General features: G+C 38.6%; 1 protein-coding gene across 2 annotated transcripts in view; it reads left to right on the top strand.

Annotated features, from left to right (window-relative positions):
• EPHB1 (EPH receptor B1) overlaps positions 1–20,397 on the top strand; it is a 429,850-nt gene that overhangs the window by 345,917 nt on the left and 63,536 nt on the right. For both annotated transcript variants that reach the window (XM_060768006.2, XM_067465922.1), the window contains exons 6-9: positions 2,807–2,985; positions 7,887–8,049; positions 12,189–12,297; positions 13,737–13,801. In XM_060768006.2, coding sequence (XP_060623989.2) covers positions 2,807–2,985; positions 7,887–8,049; positions 12,189–12,297; positions 13,737–13,801 — 516 coding nt within the window. The remainder of the gene's footprint in view (positions 1–2,806; positions 2,986–7,886; positions 8,050–12,188; positions 12,298–13,736; positions 13,802–20,397) is intronic.

The raw sequence follows: 20,397 nt of genomic DNA, 5'->3' as shown, positions 1-20,397 counted from the left end.
CAGTCAGAGTAGACACCACTGAGTTTCATGAGCCAGTAGTATGATGTCGCATAATGCAGTACGTCACTTACAATAGATATAAGGCAGAGGTAAGCCACAACACAACTGTGAAGTTTCTTTTTTTCAGAGTTTCCCAACAGTCAAGAAACAAGTTTTTGACCATTCCTTCTAACCCTAAACATTACGGAACTCCAGCCATTTGTGTGTGTGTACGCGCGTGTGTGCGCACTTTGGATGGCATAGGGAAAGGTTAACACCCCTGTGGTGTATGTTTTGCTTTCTGTGCCCCTGTTTAGAAGATTTCACCTAACTTTCTCTCCCTGTGATAATTGGATTTTGAAAAAAATGACTTGTTGTAGAAACAAGGATTGGTGATAACACTTCAGTAGAAACACTTTTCCCCCATGATAACTCTTTCAGGAGTGTCCAATTTCCCTTCCTCAGAAATTGTGATTTTTTTAAAAAATGGAACAAATGTTTTATCAACCAGAATGTGTTACTTTCCTGCCTCATGTTCACCAAAAATCAGTATGTAGCAATCCCCACTCACATGCGACATTATATTATTTGAAATATACATGCTAAAATGTTTCCAGTAGGAAAAAGTAACATATTTGTTTAGACACGGACTGTTTCATGTGTTTTAAAAACCCTAAAAACTTGTATATGGCCAGATGCCAAAATATTGAGCAATTGTTTAAATCTATGCAGACAGCAATGCTGCAGAATGCCTACTTTGTGGATTTAGTTATGTGAAGATGGTGAAACAAAGTACAATTCTGGGGGTTAAAATACTGCATCCTGGTGCATGAAAGTTAAAGGAGGCATTGTGTAGGGTGATGGCATGTAACAACATGCTCTATCTCGGTGATCTTTTCCCCCTCCCCAGAGCATTGGTTTTTTCAGAGAAAATATTGCCTCCTTTTCTTGTTGAAGAACAAACTTCATGAAAAGTTTTATTTGTACAGCCCTGGAGTAGCATTAACCTCTTTGAAAGACAGTATGATGTGGTAGCAAAGAGTTATGCTGGATTCATAGAGTGAGAACCTTTCCCTGTCTTTGAGTACTCATTTGCAGATAGGGCTGTATAGCTTCTCTTTACTTAAGACCTCATCAGATGGGTGGTTTTCCCCATCTTTGCATGCTGCGAGCACACTGCTGGGACAGAGTCCGCCAGATCCCATCAAACTTCCAACAAGGCTCAGTTAGGCTCCATGCCAGCAATGTGCCAGAAGCACACAGAGATGAAGCCCCGAGGAGTTGGGAAAACTCCTTCAATCATTTAGGGGAGAGTAAGGAAAGTGGCACCAGCATGGTGTAGTGGTTTGAATGTCATATGTACGACTTTTAGTCAAAAAGTGGCCCACGTTGCTCGACTTCGTCACGGGGTGTGGGGGAAGCCACCATCCCATGTCCTGTATCACTGGGCTCCTCTGGTAGCTGATCCCATGGCCTTTCCCCCCATTAAAGTGCACGGCTTCCCCCATTAAGGTCAATGGCAACACAGGAAGCCTCTTCCATCCTCTCTACCCATGGAGATGGCACAATATCGTCTGATAGGAGCCAACTAGGTCCATGGGTGACTGAGGCTAGATTGGCATATGTTGCTAATTTTCTCCCCACATGATGAGGTCATATGACTAGAGTATGAATTTTATTTATTTATTATTTAAACTTATATGCCGCCACTCCCCTGGGGCTCGGAGCGGCTTACAAGAATAGCTAAAATCTAACAAAGTTTAAAAGCAATTTAAAACAATTTAAAAACAACAGTATCAAACATTAAAAGCCTGTCGGAACAGGTATGTCTTACATGCCCTGCGGAAAGCTGGTAAGTCCCGCAGGGCACGAACTTCAGGTGGCAGAGCATTCCAGTCTGATGGCGCCACTGCTGTGAAGGCTCTGCGTCTGGTTGCCGTTAGACGCAAGGTCTTGACACTGGGGACTTCCAATAGATCTTGGTCCTCAGAACGGAGGGATCTCTGGGGTTGGTAGGGGGTGAGACGATCCCTCAGATACATTGGCCCCAGACCATGCAAGGCCTTAAAGGTGAGTACCATCACTTTGAAAGTGATCTGGTGCTCAATTGGTAACCAATGCATTCCCACTGGACCATGAAAATCACTGGATGGCCTTAGGAAATCACATACTTTGAGCCTTGGAAAACTTTGTGGTAGGTTTACCTTTGGGTTGCCATTTGTTGAAAGTGACTTTAAGTTGTGCAAGAACCACAAAAGATGGTGGAGAAAAAAAACTGAGAAAGGTAATCATCAGGCATAGAAGCAGCACCACAATATATAACAATTCCAGAGGGAGCTCAGATCTTTACACTGACCACTTTTCTCCATTAATGTCTGTAATGGTTCCAGAAACTTTGAGTTGGGGGGAGGAAGAATCACTTTTTTGAAATAGCCTACAGCTACATAGTAAAGAATAAAAATCTTTTCTAAACAACACCCTTGTACCAGAATACTACCCTTTACTCTGGATAGGGGCCAGTCCTGAGATCAGGAACGTTGTGTAGTCAAAGCCCCTGCATGCTGCTTACTATAATACAAAAAAATTACTATAGTTCTACTTTTCTACAATCCAATTGCTATATTTTGCATGTATGTTGAAATGTTGTATGCTGTTGAACTGAGCTACATTATTTTATATAACATTACTTCTCCTTCATCCTTATTGTTCACCTCTTCCTTCTCTCATCCTGATGTTCTGTTCTCAACCTCTTCAGAATGCTCTTTTCTTCCTTTCCTTAGGTTTTTAAAATTTTTGTTGCATTTCCTGTTCCCACCTTTCTCCATAGCTCCCTCCACAGTTCCCATCATGCACCAGGTAAGTGCCACCATGAGGAGCATCACACTGTCGTGGCCTCAGCCAGAACAGCCCAATGGCATCATCTTGGACTATGAGATTCGTTACTATGAGAAGGTGAGCCGGATCTGCATCCCCGAGATTAGCACGATGGGCTCAAGACTAGTCACAGTAAGTCATGAATGTGGTTTTTTTTGGGGGGGGGGGGTGGGCATTGGGCTGGGCCATCAATGACCATGGAATGGGGCTAAAACATCCTCCCTCCCACCCCTCCCAGTGTTGTGTAGTGCTTAGTATTTGTTTGATCCAAGCCTAGTTGATGTCAATGGAGAGACATCTTATGATAGTAATGAGATTTTGAAAATACCTTTCCTGGCAGAATTTTATTTTTGAAATAATCATACCATGTGTATGTGTATTCAAAAAAGAAATGTCTATTATAATACGTAATTTAGAGCTGTAGCCTTCCTGGTTAAAATGGGATTAAGTACAGAAAGATCCCTGTTACCACAGAAATCATGCCCACAGTTTCATTTACCAGCACCTGAGGAAAAATTGTATTTAAAGGAATTTGATATTGCTAGGTTTTTTAGATGATTCTATGGTATGTTCCCCGAAGAAGTTACTAGAGAGCTGCATTAGAAGATATGGCAAATGCTTGCTGTGTCTCTAGGTTGTCCAATGCAGCTCTGCAGTCAACTAATTGAATAGCATTTGGTCATACCCACACTTTCAGATAACTATGGTCTGATTAGGAATGTATCCCCCAGATGCAGGAAGTAATGGTTGCTTACCTATAACCGTGTTCCTCTGAGTGGTCACCTGTGAAATTTGCACATATGGTATTTCTTGCGCCTGTGCAGTCAGTTTCGGAATCTTCTAGAAAGCTTATTAGACACTTTTAGGCAGTAGTCCTGCCCACTCTCCCCATAGAGTATATAGCCAGTGGGAAGGGCTATTGCCTCAGTTCCTCTGCTGCGAGTAGCAGCTTGAAGGACCGAGGCATGACTACAGCAGGGAGGATGAGCGGGGATGTGAAAATTTCACAAGTTGAATGACATTTGGTTATATCCACAATTTCAGATAACTATGGTCTGGATAGGAATGTATCCCTCAGATGGAGGAATCTTGCTGTATTTTTATCTTAATCCTCACCACAATTTGAAACTTCATCTACACTGCCATGTCATGTGGTTTCAAATTGCATGATATGGCAGTGGAGATGGGACCTCAGATTAAGTTCTTTCTAGTATTAAATTTACCTTCCTACTGGTCCCTCCTGTTCATCCTATAATAAGATTTCTTCTCTCCTGCTGGATTCTCATCTTTCAATGAAAAGGCCTATTATTATTCAAACCACAGCCCCTCCTGTGGACTTCCTCCTTCATGGGTCCATATTACCTGGCCATTAAGTGGCTCATGGGACATAATTCCCTTGAGAAGTTCTTCACAGCCTACTTAAGTATCTTCCTTTATGTAGTCTATATTTTCACTGTGACTCTAATTTCAACCATGCCCCACTGTTTGTAGCCTTCTTTGCGTTGTCCCTGTTCCTTCTTATTTTATGAAGCCATACAAGAGCAGCAGAGTGGAAATTCCTCTCCCAACCTTCAGTGCTGCAAAAAACAACAACACCCAAAACTTTTAAAATATACATAACTCATAGGGACTATAGCTAATCCTCAGGGACTCCCCATTGGTTCTAATTTGCTCTGCACATCATTGTTTTATTTATGTATTATCTTGAATGTTGATTGCTTCTGGAAATAATTGACTTGATAGACACAGCATGCGTGGCATTATATTGCCATGCTTTGCCATGCTTTGTCCACTCTGTGCCATACACCCTGCCTTGATTATCCTCCTGAAATTCTCTTACAGTACTACTATTCCATAAATTACTCTTGTTTGATCATCTTGTAAGAGCTGGATAGACAGATCCCAATACAGTCTGTTATAGATTAGTCTAGCAACTACACCTGTCCATGAATTGCTGAGGAACATCAAATAGAAAATTGTCAGGAAGCATGCATCAAATAGCAGTCCTACAAGACAGATCTGCTAGCTGCTCCTGCTATTGCTTGTGATGACATCTACTTAAGCGGAAATGGGAGGCTGCTGAGAGGGAAAACTCCCTCTTTTTTGCACTTGTGTAGTAGTGTTAAAACTTCCTGCCGCAGTATTGGAATATATGAGGGGAATTGAAAGAATTCAGGAGAAAGCGAGGCATAACACCAATGTGTGCTCATATGTCTGTATGTAGCACTAGATGACATGAAAGATACCCAGGACAGGGAGAGACTTGGATTAAAATGGCTATATAGGGGAGAATACACAATGTCTGTATAGAATTTTGATAGCATTTATTCAGTGTTGACCAAGTAGGAATTGCAAATTCGAGCACGGGGTACTGTTGTAGCCTTGGGCAACTTACTGCTTTTCACCTTTCATTTTCTACCTGTCAAATGAATATCTGGGAAGTGAAGTATAAGAAATAGTATATGACAATCTCCAGGCCAAAAAATTGGATAGAATGGCATTGTTTCTTCAGGCCTCATTGTCAGTGAAGCAATGGATAGTGATGGGGCCTTTGCCTGATGTACACTTCACAGACCAGTCACACAGCACATTGTATGAATGCATCAGAGTGAGCCGATCAACTGGAATTTTATTGAGGTCATGCCATCCACACTGCAGCACAGCTGGGGCATGAAGTAGGGATCAGAGGAGAATTATCAGGAAATAAAAGCATGCAATTTTTGAGTCAGAAGCCAAATTTTTGGCAATATTAGATGAAGCCCTAAGAACTGAATAAAATATTTTAGTATATGGGTCATGTTCCTGCTTCAAAGATAGGAATAGAAAATGTGTTGATTTAGATCTAAGATAAAATATAGTTTGAGTTTCCCTTATCCAGAGTTCCAGAATCCAAAATTGTCCAGATGGGTGGCTGAGATAGAGACATTTTTGCTTCCTGATAGCTCAATGTACACAAGCTTTATTTTATGCACAAATTTAAAATTGTGTGCATAAAACTACTTTCAGGCTATGTGTATAAAGTGTACATGAAGCATAAATAAATTATATGTTTAAATATGGGCTACAGCTCTAATATATCTCATTATGTACATTTAAATTTTTCAACATCCAACCAATCCACCAACTTTTAAAAAAAATGATATGTATGTTTACAATTGCATCACCGAAAAGTCAGAAGGAATAAAGAGATGTTTTTCCATTACATTCCGATTCCTTTTGATATATCCTATTCTCTTGACCTTTCAATTTCCATGCTTATCTACTACTTATATCAATTGGTTTTACCTCCTATTCAATCCCCCATCTCAAAATATTAAAATTCTAACCCATAAACAACCTTCCAAATCAGTACTTGAGTATTGATATTAAAATTCTGTTCCAAGTAGAAACTGGATGATGATAGTGGTGGTGGTGGTGATAGTAGTAGTAGTGCATCTGCATGTGAGTACTTCTACTGAAAGCAATGACTGCATTTAAGACTACGAACAAGGCTACCATAGCTTTCCATACATAAATGTACAACTACTCAATGGTAATACTTGGTGACATTCAAAGATAAATGTGTACAGTGTAATGTTGGAGGACAGTGCTAGCTGCCAGGAAAGCTGTTTACTTATACTTGTATACCACTTAATATAATGAAATATACACTCAATGTTCTCCATAACAGTAATTAAAATGTAAATAGAAGGCAATGTAAACATAATAAGCATTTTACATTAAAGCAATAAAAAGAACAATGTCAAGATAATCAAGTAGGGAAACGCTGTGTAAACAAGAGTTTTCAGAGTGTATTTGAAGCTTATCACAGTTTCTGCCTCTCACATAGTATAAAGTCTGGTTTGGTATACCAAATATAATTTCGATAGTCATTTCTTTCACACTATAGAAAATGTTATGCTTCCAGTGAAAACCTGTACTATTTTCTGAAATGGTATCTTTCATGGCAGAATATATTAATTGCCACTTAAATAAATGTTTGCATAACTCTCACAGACCCCATCTAAACTGCATTAAAATGTAGTATAGGGTATGCATTATCATGAGGCGTCCAAAAGATTCCCCATGATCATGCAAATTAACCCAGAAAAAACCTGGAAATGCACATTTATTTCGATTTTAAAAAATTTCCGTAAGGTCCACATTTTCCATTTGTGACCTCAGGAGCAGTCTCCACAGCGATCCCGCTTCCACCAGCTCAAGCAGCCTGAGAAGGAGGGATGGCAGTGCCATCCTCTCATTCCTGGATCCCATTTCCCCATTAGAAATGTTAAGTAAGAATCCTTATAGAAACTGGAAGCTTCTAAGGGCTCAGTGTTAGATGTAAATAACATGCAGAGCTCTGGAAGGGCAGTTCCTCCTTCCCTTCTCCAGAACTCCATCATGTTATTTCGATGTGACATTGAGCCCTTAGAACCCTCCAATATCAGCAAGGACCCTTCCTTTAAATTTCCAATGGCAAAATGGGATCCATGGAGCTGCTGGATGACTATGCCCATCTATGCTGACCTAGTTCAGCATGGGTGGGTGTCTGGCCTTCCCCTTGCCTAGAAGGTAAGGTTTTGGCCTCCAAATTCACCTTAAATTGGTGCTGATAACCCTGTAACTCTGTAAACCTCAAAGTAAACTGTGATTTTACCATTTATACAAGGCGCTGCATTTTCCTATGCCATTATAAATAATCAGACTTGAGGATCCATGATTGCTGGTATCCTCAGGTGGTCCTGGTAGCAAACCCCAGCAAATACCAAGTGTCTATTGAAACCCTTACTTTATCAACTCTTGCCATTATCATTCAACCACATCTGTTTCACAAGGCTAGATGGGAAGCTCATAACTTGTCACTGCTCACATATTCCTTGGTCATGTCAAAAGGAAAAGCTAGGAATATGTCATATATTGCTTTCCATTGCCACAGCAGTGTGGTTGACTTAACAGCGGGGGCCAGGGATGAGTAGAACTTGGAAACACAGTGATTCTTCCTTTTAATTAAATATTTTTGTCTTTTGTCTTTTATTTGCTGTTCCCTGAAGGACCATAGTGAGTACAATTCCTCCATGGCCAAGAGCCAGACCAACACCGCAAGGATTGATGGGCTGAGACCAGGAATGGTATACGTGGTACAGGTGCGAGCCCGGACTGTTGCTGGCTATGGGAAATATAGTGGGAAAATGTGCTTCCAAACACTGACGGATGGTGAGTGTGTCTGTGACAACAAAGGGGGTGGGAGGAACAGCAGGAAGGAGAGGAAAAGCTAGTGAGTAAGAGAGAAAGAAGCTCCTTTCTTTGTCAAACCTCCAAGCTGTAATTGGATTAAATCAACTTGTCTCTTCAAACCCTGGCCTCCCAGTGGGGTACCAAAGCAAAAGCCAGGTGATTTACAGAGATGTTTGATTAATTACCAGCTGGAGGACTAATCTGGATGAAATCTCTTATCTTTGTTTTTATCCTGACCATTTAAATGTTTTTTATAAACCTTTCTGCATTCAAATGGGTTCCGTGAGACCTAAGAATAGACTTTCTGTATCACAGCAGTAGTTCACCTATTCTGCTTTTGGTAGCAGCTAATATTGTATACAGCAGAGGATTACTATTTTAATGAAGTGTAGGATGTCATTCTTATTGGTTAATACTCAGCATGCAAAAAAAGATAAATAGAATGTTAAAGTTTTTTTTTTAAAAAAAAACATAATAAAGTGATTATTTGGGACCTCATCCCTTTTGCTAATGTCTTCCGATTGTACAAGTTCAAACGTGTTCTCCCAGGTCTTGTCTCAGGATAAAAGTAGATATATATAAACTAAATTAGAAGTTCCCTTGGGCTAATCATTTACTTTCTAGATTTTAGAATTACTTTGTGTTAAGTAATCAGATATTCTTTTGGGCTGAAGATAAAGTAAAGACAAACCAACACACTCTAAGGTTTTATGAAGACTATCAATTTATTTTCACACAATTACATAACCATTAGCAATCAACAACAAACAAAAGTGCATAAAAGAAAACTTAATCTCACCTGTGGTTAACAGTTGAGGCCAACTTTTTTTTCAAATGATTGTTACTGTACTTTTGCTATTAGCAATAAAACATAATTGATTGCACCTTCTCAGAAGAAGAAAAATACAAAATAAAGCACTGTGAGTTGTAATTTGCTTGTCTGGGCCATATAGAAACCACCCTATGCCTAAAATAAATATTATTTAATATTCCTGGGCTTTGCACAAAGACAATGCTACTTTTACTTTCAAATTTTATACTTATAATTTTAGTTATTGAAGATATTAAAAATCAGGAAAAATATGTTCAAGAAATAAGTCTCATAATGAATTCATAATAATAAATGTTTGTTTAATGAAATAAATAATAATAATAAAATTCAAATAATAAAAAGTAGTAAATAGTAAAAATAGTAAGAATTATAAAATTACCTATATGCTAAAAAATTTCAATGGATTTGCTTTGTGAAATTCAAGAATCTTTGTAAATGTCAGAGTTAGAGCAAATCCCAGTGTTTGGTGAGGTACTAGAACTTATTGTCCCAAAAGGCTAGATATCCTGTAAAAACTACAACCAGTGATTCCATGACAGTTAGAAATTATGTCAAATTACATTAATTCTACAGTGTTAAATGCACCCATCGATAGTGCCCCTATGAAAAGGGCAGTCTGACCAATTTCCACATCCCTCACCTCTTGCTAGGCATAGTCACCTTGAAAAAGAGAAAGGATAATGATGAGCCAAATTTATTTTAGAAGTAATATACATCTATGCAACATAATTTGCTACATATTTCAGATTGATGTATTGTAAAACTATTAATGGGGATGATTTAGCTGGCCATACTCCAGGTATAAGAGTACTTGCCCTGGAACCCTTGGGATATCTGAAGTCACTCCACTGGAAATTTGAAACAAGGGAGAAAAATAAAATTAAATATGGGCTAAGAAAGCTGTCAGGATTTTTGCATTTTTAATTTATTTATTTTTATCCTCATAGGTTTCTTTTTAAGCAGTACTGACTGAAGAGAGGGATATCTTTAGAAATATGTTTCTCTAATATTTGCAATTAGAAAGACAAGAATGATTCTCTGCCTGAAATATAAACAGCTAATTGAAATTTCTACAAGAATAGATATTGTGTATTATTAAATAATAATTGATTGTTAGATGAGAATTTGCCCAGGATTTAGGCATCAGGGAGGAGATAATGCAGCTTGTCTATAATTAGCTGCAAAGGAGACTATGAAAATTAAAAGGAGGTGTGAAATATTTCTGTTTGTACAAATTATTTTAGCAGTTAGGCATTAGTGGCAGAATTATCAAAAGATGAGCAATGATGTTAAATTAATTTGTTAACTGATTTTGTCTAGAGGACTGTTGTGTAGGGATTGTACAAATACTAAGAGATAATGCCATTTGTTTCTGCGCTGCATGAAGGTGGTTAAAGGATGTTATTTTCTGGGGTTTCATCTTGGGTTTCAGGGCAAGTGGAAACCATAGATTTGTCAGTTCAGACTGAACGTAAAACAAAATTTTGCCAAAACAGACAAGAAAACAGGTCTTCTGAGAATGCAAGAGGATCAGTGCATGAAAAAATCAGAATACATCAATCTGAAACTCTTTCCAGGTTGTTCCACACTGCAGACTTCCTCACCATACTATTCCCATCACACTGGGTTTTGAGTTACACAGGCCTTTGCAAGATTTGAGATACCTATTAGGGATTCCTCATCTTTGGAGGAGGAAGAGGAGCAGGGAAGTGCTCAGGAATTTTAGGGAGAAGAAGAATCACATGATGAGGCTTTGCAAGTGCCTACATTTTTAAAGAGACGAAGGGAGACAGAGCACAGACACCATTCAGCTCAAATAGCTGCTAAAAAAACACTGAGCTAATTAGGAGACACCCTACGTGGGGTATAAATCAGAAGCAGGAGCAGTCAGTTTTCACTGGTAACAACGACTCTGTTGCTGACTGAACCTGCTTTGCGTCTGCTGCTAAGGACTTTGTGATCTTTGCCCATTGTCTTCTGTTTCTTTTGGGACTTTTGTAAGATACTTTAATTTGTGTCTGCATTAAGACTTCCTTGTTTTTTTTTTAATTGCAATTGCTTATCCATTCTGTTTGCTGAAGTAAAGCATTTTTCTTTAACTTTCAACCTTGCATTAAGGCTGTGTTTTGAAGAGCAAAACAGGACAATACATTCTAATATAGGCAAGGCACAATCTGATTTATATGGAAATTATGGTAGTGAATGGTAACTTGGTCACAAGATGCAGCGATGGCAGAACCCAAACCGTCTAGTCAGATCAAACCTGGTTCAGTCCTGCTGAATGGTCGCCCATACATGCATTATTGTTTCGCCTACTGTAGCACCTGGCCAGGAGTTCCAGAGAGTTCCTGGCCATTGCTTTGTGCCTTTGCTGACATCATAGAATCTTACTACCTCTGAGGATGCTTGCCATAGATGCAGGCGAAACGTCAGGAGAAATGCCTCTAGAACATGGCCCTATAGCCCGAAAAAACCCACAAGAACCTAGTGATTCCAGCCATGAAAGCCTTCGACAATTACTGTTGGAATATTTATTTATTTATTTAAAACTTTTATATCCCGATCTTCTCTACCTCTGTGGAGGGACTCAGACTGGCTAACAGCAGAAATTCAATGCACAAATACAACCAAAAACATCATAAAATCATAATAAATTAAAATACAGAAAGAATAGACTACAAGGGCCAACTAGTCCAACCACCTGCCATGCAGGAACACACAATCAAAGCACTTTTTACATGAGCAAGGAGAAGAAGGCACCTGGCTGTGTGGACAGTAGATTGATTCGATTTAGAGCAGGCATCCTCAAATTGTGGCCCTCCAGTTGTTTTGTCCTTCAACTCCCAGAAGCTCTTGTCAGATTGTTCAATGGTCAGGAATTCTGGGAGTTGGAGGCTCAAACAGCTGGAGGGATGCTATTTCAGGATGCCTGGTTTAGAGCCATTCTAGTTGTTCACACTACCCCGGAGTGCAGAGATGCTCTGGAGTTTTGCTGAAACTCCAAATCATTCCCCAGGTTCCCCTACTGTGGCATAACACTGGTTTTATACCATGATATCAACCAGAACTGTTCTGAAACAGAAGTTTGGGACCAATATAAAAAAGCCCCTAGACAGGAGGTTTTATTCATCTAAGGAACTTGTATTCTGGAGCAAATCACCTGTGCACAACTCTGAATTCTAGGAAGGAGCCATAGGATACAATTTTTTTAAAGGAAGTTTACTATTAGCTATGAAAGGCTGTATGAGCAGACCAGAAAATTACAAACTTTTTTTTTCTTTTCTAGATGACTACAAGTCAGAATTGAGAGAACAACTGCCATTGATTGCTGGATCTGCAGCAGCAGGGGTCGTCTTTATTGTCTCTTTGGTGGCTATTTCAATTGTTTGCAGCAGGTACCACTATAAAATATAGCTTTTCCTTTTCATTTCATGGACCAGATTGTGCAAATACATATATTTGAACTGAATGAAGGAGTGTAATGCATGCTCTGGTGGGAAAAAGCCTGTGAGTCACAAAGGGTGTTGATGGAAATTTGGTTTAAATTTTGTTGAAGGCATGCCTTGTTTATGAAGGACAAGGACAAGAATGTGGGACAGAGTCTTATTAGTATTCTCTCATCATGAAAAATCCAAAGCTTGGACGAACCACATTACAAGTTAATATCACTTTGGGAGGTAATGAGCCTGAAACAACATTTACAAAAATGAAATAAAGACCCTTTCACATTACACAACTAGAGCATTATAAATCTTCTCTAAATGCCTTTGCAACATCCTATGAAAATCTGTATTTTGTCATTTGATGAGGCTTCTTAAACTTCAAATTCTAGGATCCTGTGTAATGTTGTCATGGCAGTTATAGTGGAATCATGGCAGTATAAGTGTGTAGTGCAAAACGGCCCATAATTACTATTTCATTGAGAACTATGTATTATCCCTAAAACATTTCTGCTTCATGTGTCATGATGGTGTTATTGCAATGTATTATGGAAGTATTATTCTTCATGGAGCAAATTTAAAGTAGCAGCAACAAATTATGTTTTTAAAATGTTTTTTTTTAAAAAAATCACAAAATCACAACACACACTATATGAATCTCTGCATTTGATGTTCTGAAAAATTTCTCCATAAACCTGCTGATTCTTCAGCTTTGGTGTTTGATTTTTGATTCACACAGCCCTCTCCAGGATTATCTGGGGAGGATTAAATTTGTGGTATGTTCAGCTTATACCTGGTTATCATGGTGGAATTAATAGAACCAGACTGATTTGTCTTTGTGTTCTTCATTGTCTCACCTGTGCCCAACCATGTTTTTCAAAGACATTATATATCTGGGGTACTTAAACAGTAGTTTGAAAGTTTTCCTCCCTCTTCTGCACTTTTATTTCATAGAATTTGCAGAAATCTGCACCACAAATTTGCCCAGACACCAATGACAAATGTATATTATTCCTAGGTGAGAGATTTGAAATAATCAAAAAGCAAAAATAAAATAAAAATGTATATTTGCAACTTGGTTTCTGCTAGAGTCCCACTGCCTTGCAAAACTACAATCCTTAGGATTCCATACCATTGAACCATGGTAGTTAAAATGGCATTAGACTGCATTAATTCTGCAGTGTAGGTGCACCCTCAGTTTCTGCTTCAGGAAAATACATATTGGATTGCACTTTTAGTTACTAGGCTGCTAGAAAAGCTCTGTCAGCCAATACCACCTCAGGATACATTACAGAGTTGTCAAAGTTTATATTTTTCCCCACAGCAAAAAGACTTATGTAAAAACTTATTGCTCAGGCATTGATTGAACTAGCGTATACTTTTCATTTTCTTAGGAAGCGAGCATACAGCAAAGAGGCAGTATACAGTGATAAACTACAGCATTACAGCACTGGTAGAGGTGAGTTTGTGGGAAACCTCTGGAAAATTGGGAATTGGCCAGGAAAACAGTGAAAGCTTGACATAAAATGTTTTCCTCCATTGGGTTGGCTTGAGAATGGCTTGAGAAACACAAATACTGGATTCAGAGCCATGAGTAGAAGACCTATTTGGGGGACAGGCATGAGAAATGAATGCGAGAGGTGAGATATTTGGGGAAGGAAACTGGGGCTTATTTAAAGGAGGTTGGAGGCAGTTGCTTTGACTTTAAAAACCCTTTATAAATTCTGGCACAGAAAATTAAACATAGATGTTTAGAGCTAGGAGGTAGAGAAGCAAGAGCAATCGGAGTTCAAGCAGCAGTTTAAGTGTATATTTGCATTTGGATTTTGTTCAGAGATGCTCAACAAAGCAAATCAAGAACAGAGAATAAAGCAGCAGGGAAAACACAAGGATTTAAAAAGCATTGAAGGAAATCTTCAGTCTCTGATAATTGTGTCTCTAGCTTTTCTTGACCAGATGTTTAAACAGAGAATTTTTATAGCATATATGTATGTTGAGGAAGAATTACCAATCTATATATTAGAAAACAAGGAAAGCTAGGATATATAGTACTTGCTTGTGATCTGCTCCTCAGCTAGTTATATCTTTGCAGTACGGACTTGTCATCAGGATTTCCACAAATGCGCCTGAGAAAAAGCTCTGCCTATAGACCTCAGCTCATCAGAAATGAGGGTTTGTCACAGATTACTGTAAAAGAGCAACTGCCTTCACTCTTGCTGTAGTTTGATTGGCAAGTAAATGTGGCCTTGGAAGGAATCCATAGACATTTTTCATTTTATTTTACTCCATCTATAAAAGTGCCTTCAAAAAAATACTTCCTGCTTTTAAAACATATAGATTCATTAGTCATCGTGAAATACAGGCAAATGGTTTCAATCAGCTATTCAGTAAACAATCATATTCAGATCCTTTCTGGAATGCAAACTAAACTTATGAAAGGCAGCAAATGAGCCTTTATAACTTGCATTGGAAAAAGTTAATAGGGCAATAAAATGGAGAGGAAACAAACCTCTCTGCTCACACCTATATATACTTTACACACTCACTCTGCATATGGAACCAGTTGCAAACAATTCTATTCAACAGTTCCCTGGTGTTTCATGGGAAATCTCCAACACAAATGCACATAGCTCTTTAGGGTTCTTCAGATTACCGCCAGTAACAATACCAAAGTCAACCACTGCAAAAATAGAAAATGAGATAGGGAGAAGAACATCAAATTGGGAGCAGCTGAAATCCAATTTGCATTTTTGATGGGAAACCTTCCAGATCGTTTCTTTCTTTCATAAGCAAGTGTGATTCTGAGGTCTAGGGAAGAATATCTTCATTATGATTTGAATGAACACAGTTGTGGAATTAAAGGTTAATTGAAAGCAAACCACAAATGGATAAAATAAAGGTTTCACACTACAGCAGTAGTTTCTTGTGTACTTCCCAGTCTTTAAATACTTGGTTGGGTATTCCTGAGATTGACTTCAACTTCAACACAGACGTTTGTCATTTCTGTGGAAATCACAGGAACCAACACAGTTTGGTATTATCAATAATTCATTAAAATTAAAATGTTAATTTAGTAAAAGCAACAGTAGCATGGATGAGAAGGTGCTTTGGTGTGTTATTATAAACAAGAAAATAGTAACTATGTGTCTTTTTCAGCAGAATTAAAGTTTAAAGAAATATGTGATCAGCTAATCTGTTCTTCTTCCAACTAAGATTGTATTATTTAAACAGTGGAAAATTTATGTTTATTTTTGAACCAGACTGTGCTGAATTAGACAGTTGTTAAATGTTATGCAAAATATTGCATAAGGTATTAACGAAGTAACACACTTTCTGAGAGCACAATGATCTTATATAGACTATGAATCAATTTTATTGGACTTTTCTTTATATGAGACAGAATGTTATATATCTAATATGTCTTACATTAATGCATTCACATTCTAAGGAATGAAAATATGAGGAAATTTACAAACTTGTTTTAGGATTATCCTAATGCCAAGAGTTCCGTTTGTAGAACAAGAATTAGAATAGCTTTATTGTCATTGTGCTATTGCGCAATGAAATTAAATGCCTTCCCCAGCACACACCACAAAACATCACACCCATCCCTCCACATCACAATCCTTAGAACTGCAAAAAAGAATAATGAACATGTCTTGATGAAATGTAAAGCTTACATTTGCTTAAGACAAGTAAATGTCATTAAGGGAGTTGTGTTCAGTAGTGTTTGAAGATCTGAAATCATTCTCAGAAACATTCTAGTTAGCAAGTACAATCAAGAAATTGCTCATCTGAAACTTTCTGGTATATCCACGATACTTCTGGGAAATATAACTACAGAGTGTTGTGGTTCACATATCCCATTAATTCTTCAGCAAAATGAGCCATTTTAATAAAGTGTTCCTTGGTGTAACCTCAGCAGACAAATCATTAAGCAGGATTCTGTAAACTGGACACCTGGAATCTCCCAATTATCATCTACCTTCACATTACTTGTTATGTAGGCAGTCTGTGATATGCTGTCTTTGTACAAGTATTAACTGGGCGGGCATTTACTGTAGCTGCAACAGGAAGATGAAGGCAATGGCTTTGTCTGCATTCACCAGTGCAGCCTTTTCACTCCAGCACTGTTATTAATCCCAAGGAAACAACTCAGCATACCATAGGCAAGGGCATCTGTAGTCTTCTGTTTTCCTCTCCACAGTTAACTCTCTTTGAACCTCTTCACGCAGGCTAAAAATCAGTGATGGTGGCAGGTTTTTTTGGTTTTTTTTTTTTTTTTTTGCAGTTTCACTATGGAGCCTGTGGGCCCACATCACACATGGGAAAAAAGTACTTCCTGGGTGGCTTTGGGGTAAAAGTGCCAAAAGACCATGCCATCTCCATAGGGAAAGATGGGTTGAGTTGGCTTACTGAAGCTTCCCCCCATATGATGAGGTAGGGGGGAAGTCAGGATGGTGCGGGGCATGGTACAACAGGTCCCACACCCCCAGTTGGGTGCTACCAAGATCTATGCTGATGCTCAGCTATTCCAGTGGTTCGTGTGAAGAGACCATGTGTGTGGTGGTGGGATATCAATAAAAGAGTCAGCTTAGTGGGGATTGGTTCACCTCTTTCCATGCTAAGGCTCTAACCCATAATTATTGAATTTTATGTGTCATGTGTTTTTTAAAAAACAAACTCAAAACTTCATGCAAGACAAGAAAATAGTCAAAGAATGCACCATCTCAGCAACATCAGGGTTCAGCACTGACTCTAAAATGTGTACTCTAGCGCAAAGCTTCTTTAAACTTTTCCACTCTTGACCCCTTTTGGACAAATAAATATTTATGTGTCTCAGTATATCGGTATATAAAACAGGTATAAAAATCAAACATTTATTCAAAACAAATCAGCATTTGCAAATCTTACTAAATAGGCCAGTTTCCCTTTTTATGAAGTACAGCTGAAGCATCTTCTGCAGAGTCCACTGTAAACACTGTACAACAGATTCATGTAAATGTCTAAAATAGCCACTCTGCTCTGTTTTTTTTTAAACTGCTGCCATTTTTGGGGACCTTAACATTGAGCTAAGGAGACCCCATTTGGGGTTGGGTCCTACAGCTTAAGAAGCAGTGCTATAGAGCAGATCTGTATAATTTTCTGTAATCTGGATACTGGCACCTTTCAGAGGTCATATAAGGACCTCCATATGGAGTCATAAATAAAACTGGATTTTGACTAAAATAAGTTAGGAGGTCACTGAGGTCCTGAGAGATTTGCCATGCAATGTGGTAAATCCATGAGGCAGCAGGGAAAACCATTTCCCTGCACCCCACATTGCCTGCTGCACCACTTCCCCTATCACATGGGAGAAAGCGTTGTCACCCAGATTCCTCCCCCCTTCTTTTAAGTGAGAATATGGGAGGCCTCCAGTGCAGCATGCTGCTAGGATGCTTCCTTTACCAAGCACCATTAGAAGTAGTCTTAAATGATATGATGGGCTCCATCAGGCTCCATCAAAGAAGCATCCTTGAAGCAACCTAGGATGCTTCCCAAAGTCAATGTGATGAAGTAGTAACTTTAACTTTACATGATGCCAGTATTAGACCACTGCAACTCAACTTTGTTTCCTATGGCAAAAGCAAAGCAGTGACAGTAACATTATAAACACAGCTCCATCAGAGCCAGTTTAAGAAGCATGAAACAAAATGGGTCAGATAGGAGCAGGACACTGTGTAACTCTAGTTTTGCTCCAAATATTAGAAATTATTAATAGGAGCAGACAACACCCTTTTTCATGAGACAAAAAATTCTGCAAGGATGTTATTCTGTGCTGTGGAAGGAACAATATTCAAAATTAAATCATCCGCCAGATCATGTTGAGGGGAGCTCATTGAGCTTTCCAGAATTGTGTCAAGCCATGGAGATACTAGCAAAATGGATAGCAGTTATTCAGGAAGGCTCCAGACCACTCTCGTAAACCATAGAGTCCTGCTATTATGCAGGATAGAATGTCTTCTTCCCATCCAGAACTGAAGGGAAGAAGAATCCCCACTCTCAAATGGTGTTGCTGGTGATCTTTTGATGGCACTGTTTATCAGCTATCACATAGGATGGCCTGTGTGGCAAATCAGAACAAAAGAGTTTTCAAATACTGTCAGTTGACCTCACCACTTGCCAAATACATATGGTGCCTCGTTGCTAGTAGGACCCAGACAACCTATTAAGCATTTTGTGGTGATATCTGTCTATAATATCTATAAAAGACCTATTGTATTTATATCAAACTTCAGATCACCAGTTCCAAAATCTTGAAAATGATCCTGGAACTGAGGCATTTGCACCCATGAGTTTTGAGAAAGATGATAAGGACTGAAGAGACTGAAAGGTGCCATAGTGCCAGTGGTTCCTAATGAAAGGTGCATGAAAAGTTTCAGAATGATTTGATGCTCCAGATACAATTGCATTGCAGCTTCCAAAATTCTTCACCATTGGCTGTGATGGCTAGGGATGCTGGGGCATACAATCCAGCAACATTTGGAAGGCTGTGTGATCCCCAACACTTCTTAAGGGAAGACAGGTAGGAAATCTAAGAAGGCTAGAGAAGCTGGGCCGTGTAAATAATTTATAAAGAGCAGCATGATGCCCACCTTGCTTCATCTTGTCCAACTGCTTTGAATGAGAAGCTCAAGCAAGAAAATGGTAGACAAAAAACTCAGATAGTACAGATTACAAAATCCAGTGAAAGACCTATGTAAGGTCATTCCCTGGTTATCAAGTCGAATAATATGAGATTAGAAAATGGGAGGTTAAAAAATGGTATGAGTATTTAGCAGAATATATGCTTCAGGATTATATCCATGAAAAAAAGAAGCAAATACACAACATGCCGATTTAAGAAAACTTGGGTGCAGAAATGGGAAAGACTGATCGAAAAAGTGAAAAAGAAAAGAAAGATATAATGTGCTAAATCATTCTCTTTTTACAATTGTCCAATTAAATTAAGATCTGAACTAAGGTAAACTAAGGTAAATACTGTACCCTGAGGGGTGGGTGGGGGAGGAGGGGTGTAAAACTGTCAGACACTAGGGTAAAGTGAAGGGGAGACAGATAAGAGCATTAGGAAAACAATATGTGATATCTACTCACAATGTAATTTAGCAACTGAATTTCTAACAATGATCGTATGTAATGGTACTATTTTTGTGTCGGAATTTTTTTTAAAAAAGTCGAATAATGTGGGTGGTCGAGATTTCTCAAAATAAGGCATTTGGAAAAGTTGGGAGGGAGGAAGGAAGGGAATGTAATAAAAGTTAAAGTTCTGTGACATAGAGATAGAGTTCTTATTTCCCTTTGTAAATTACTTACAAGAATAGCCTTATAATTTGCATAGGGTAAATAAAAAGGCCAAAGCTGGCTGGCTGGCTGGCTGGCTGTATTTATTTGTTTACTGGAGTTATATTCTTCCTTTTTGTTGCCAACACTTCTCCCCCCAAAAACCTTGTTTTGTTAGATCACCAAAAAAGTGAATAAAATAATACAATTAAAACTCAAAACAAGTTCAAACATTAAATTAAAAACACATATTAAAATAGCTCAGAGCTATTAATGCACCTGCTATAAAATCTAAGGTAGTTTCTGAAAATTAATTCCTCATTCAGTTTTTTAGCATGGTAGTCTGTGTGCATAGCCCGATTATTTGTCTTGGGCTTAGCATTCATATTTGTTATCAAGCAAGGCATGTTTCCTTGAAAAAAGAGAACACCAACAATGGAGAAGTGTATTGGAGTTTTCGGCGGCGGCAGCGCGGGGGGGGGGGGGGGGTTAACCATTCTCTGTTGCTGGTGTAAATTGTATGGAAGTAAAGAGATGTTTTTCTTAAGCACAATGGAGGGGATGCCAATTTCCACCATGATGCTGACAGCCTACAACACAAAAAAACAAAAACAAAAACCTTTTAGTATGCTTGTCTATCTGTCTCCAAGATTACCTCAAGATGATAAACATAGCCACTTCCCAAGGGATGTGCAAGCATCTGTGTGTGCACATCTCATTATTATGTTTTTAAAA

This window comes from Anolis sagrei, chromosome 3, assembly GCF_037176765.1.
Source record: "Anolis sagrei isolate rAnoSag1 chromosome 3, rAnoSag1.mat, whole genome shotgun sequence".
Classification (NCBI taxonomy): domain Eukaryota; kingdom Metazoa; phylum Chordata; class Lepidosauria; order Squamata; family Dactyloidae; genus Anolis; species Anolis sagrei.
This window is presented reverse-complemented; position numbering and strand designations above follow the sequence as displayed.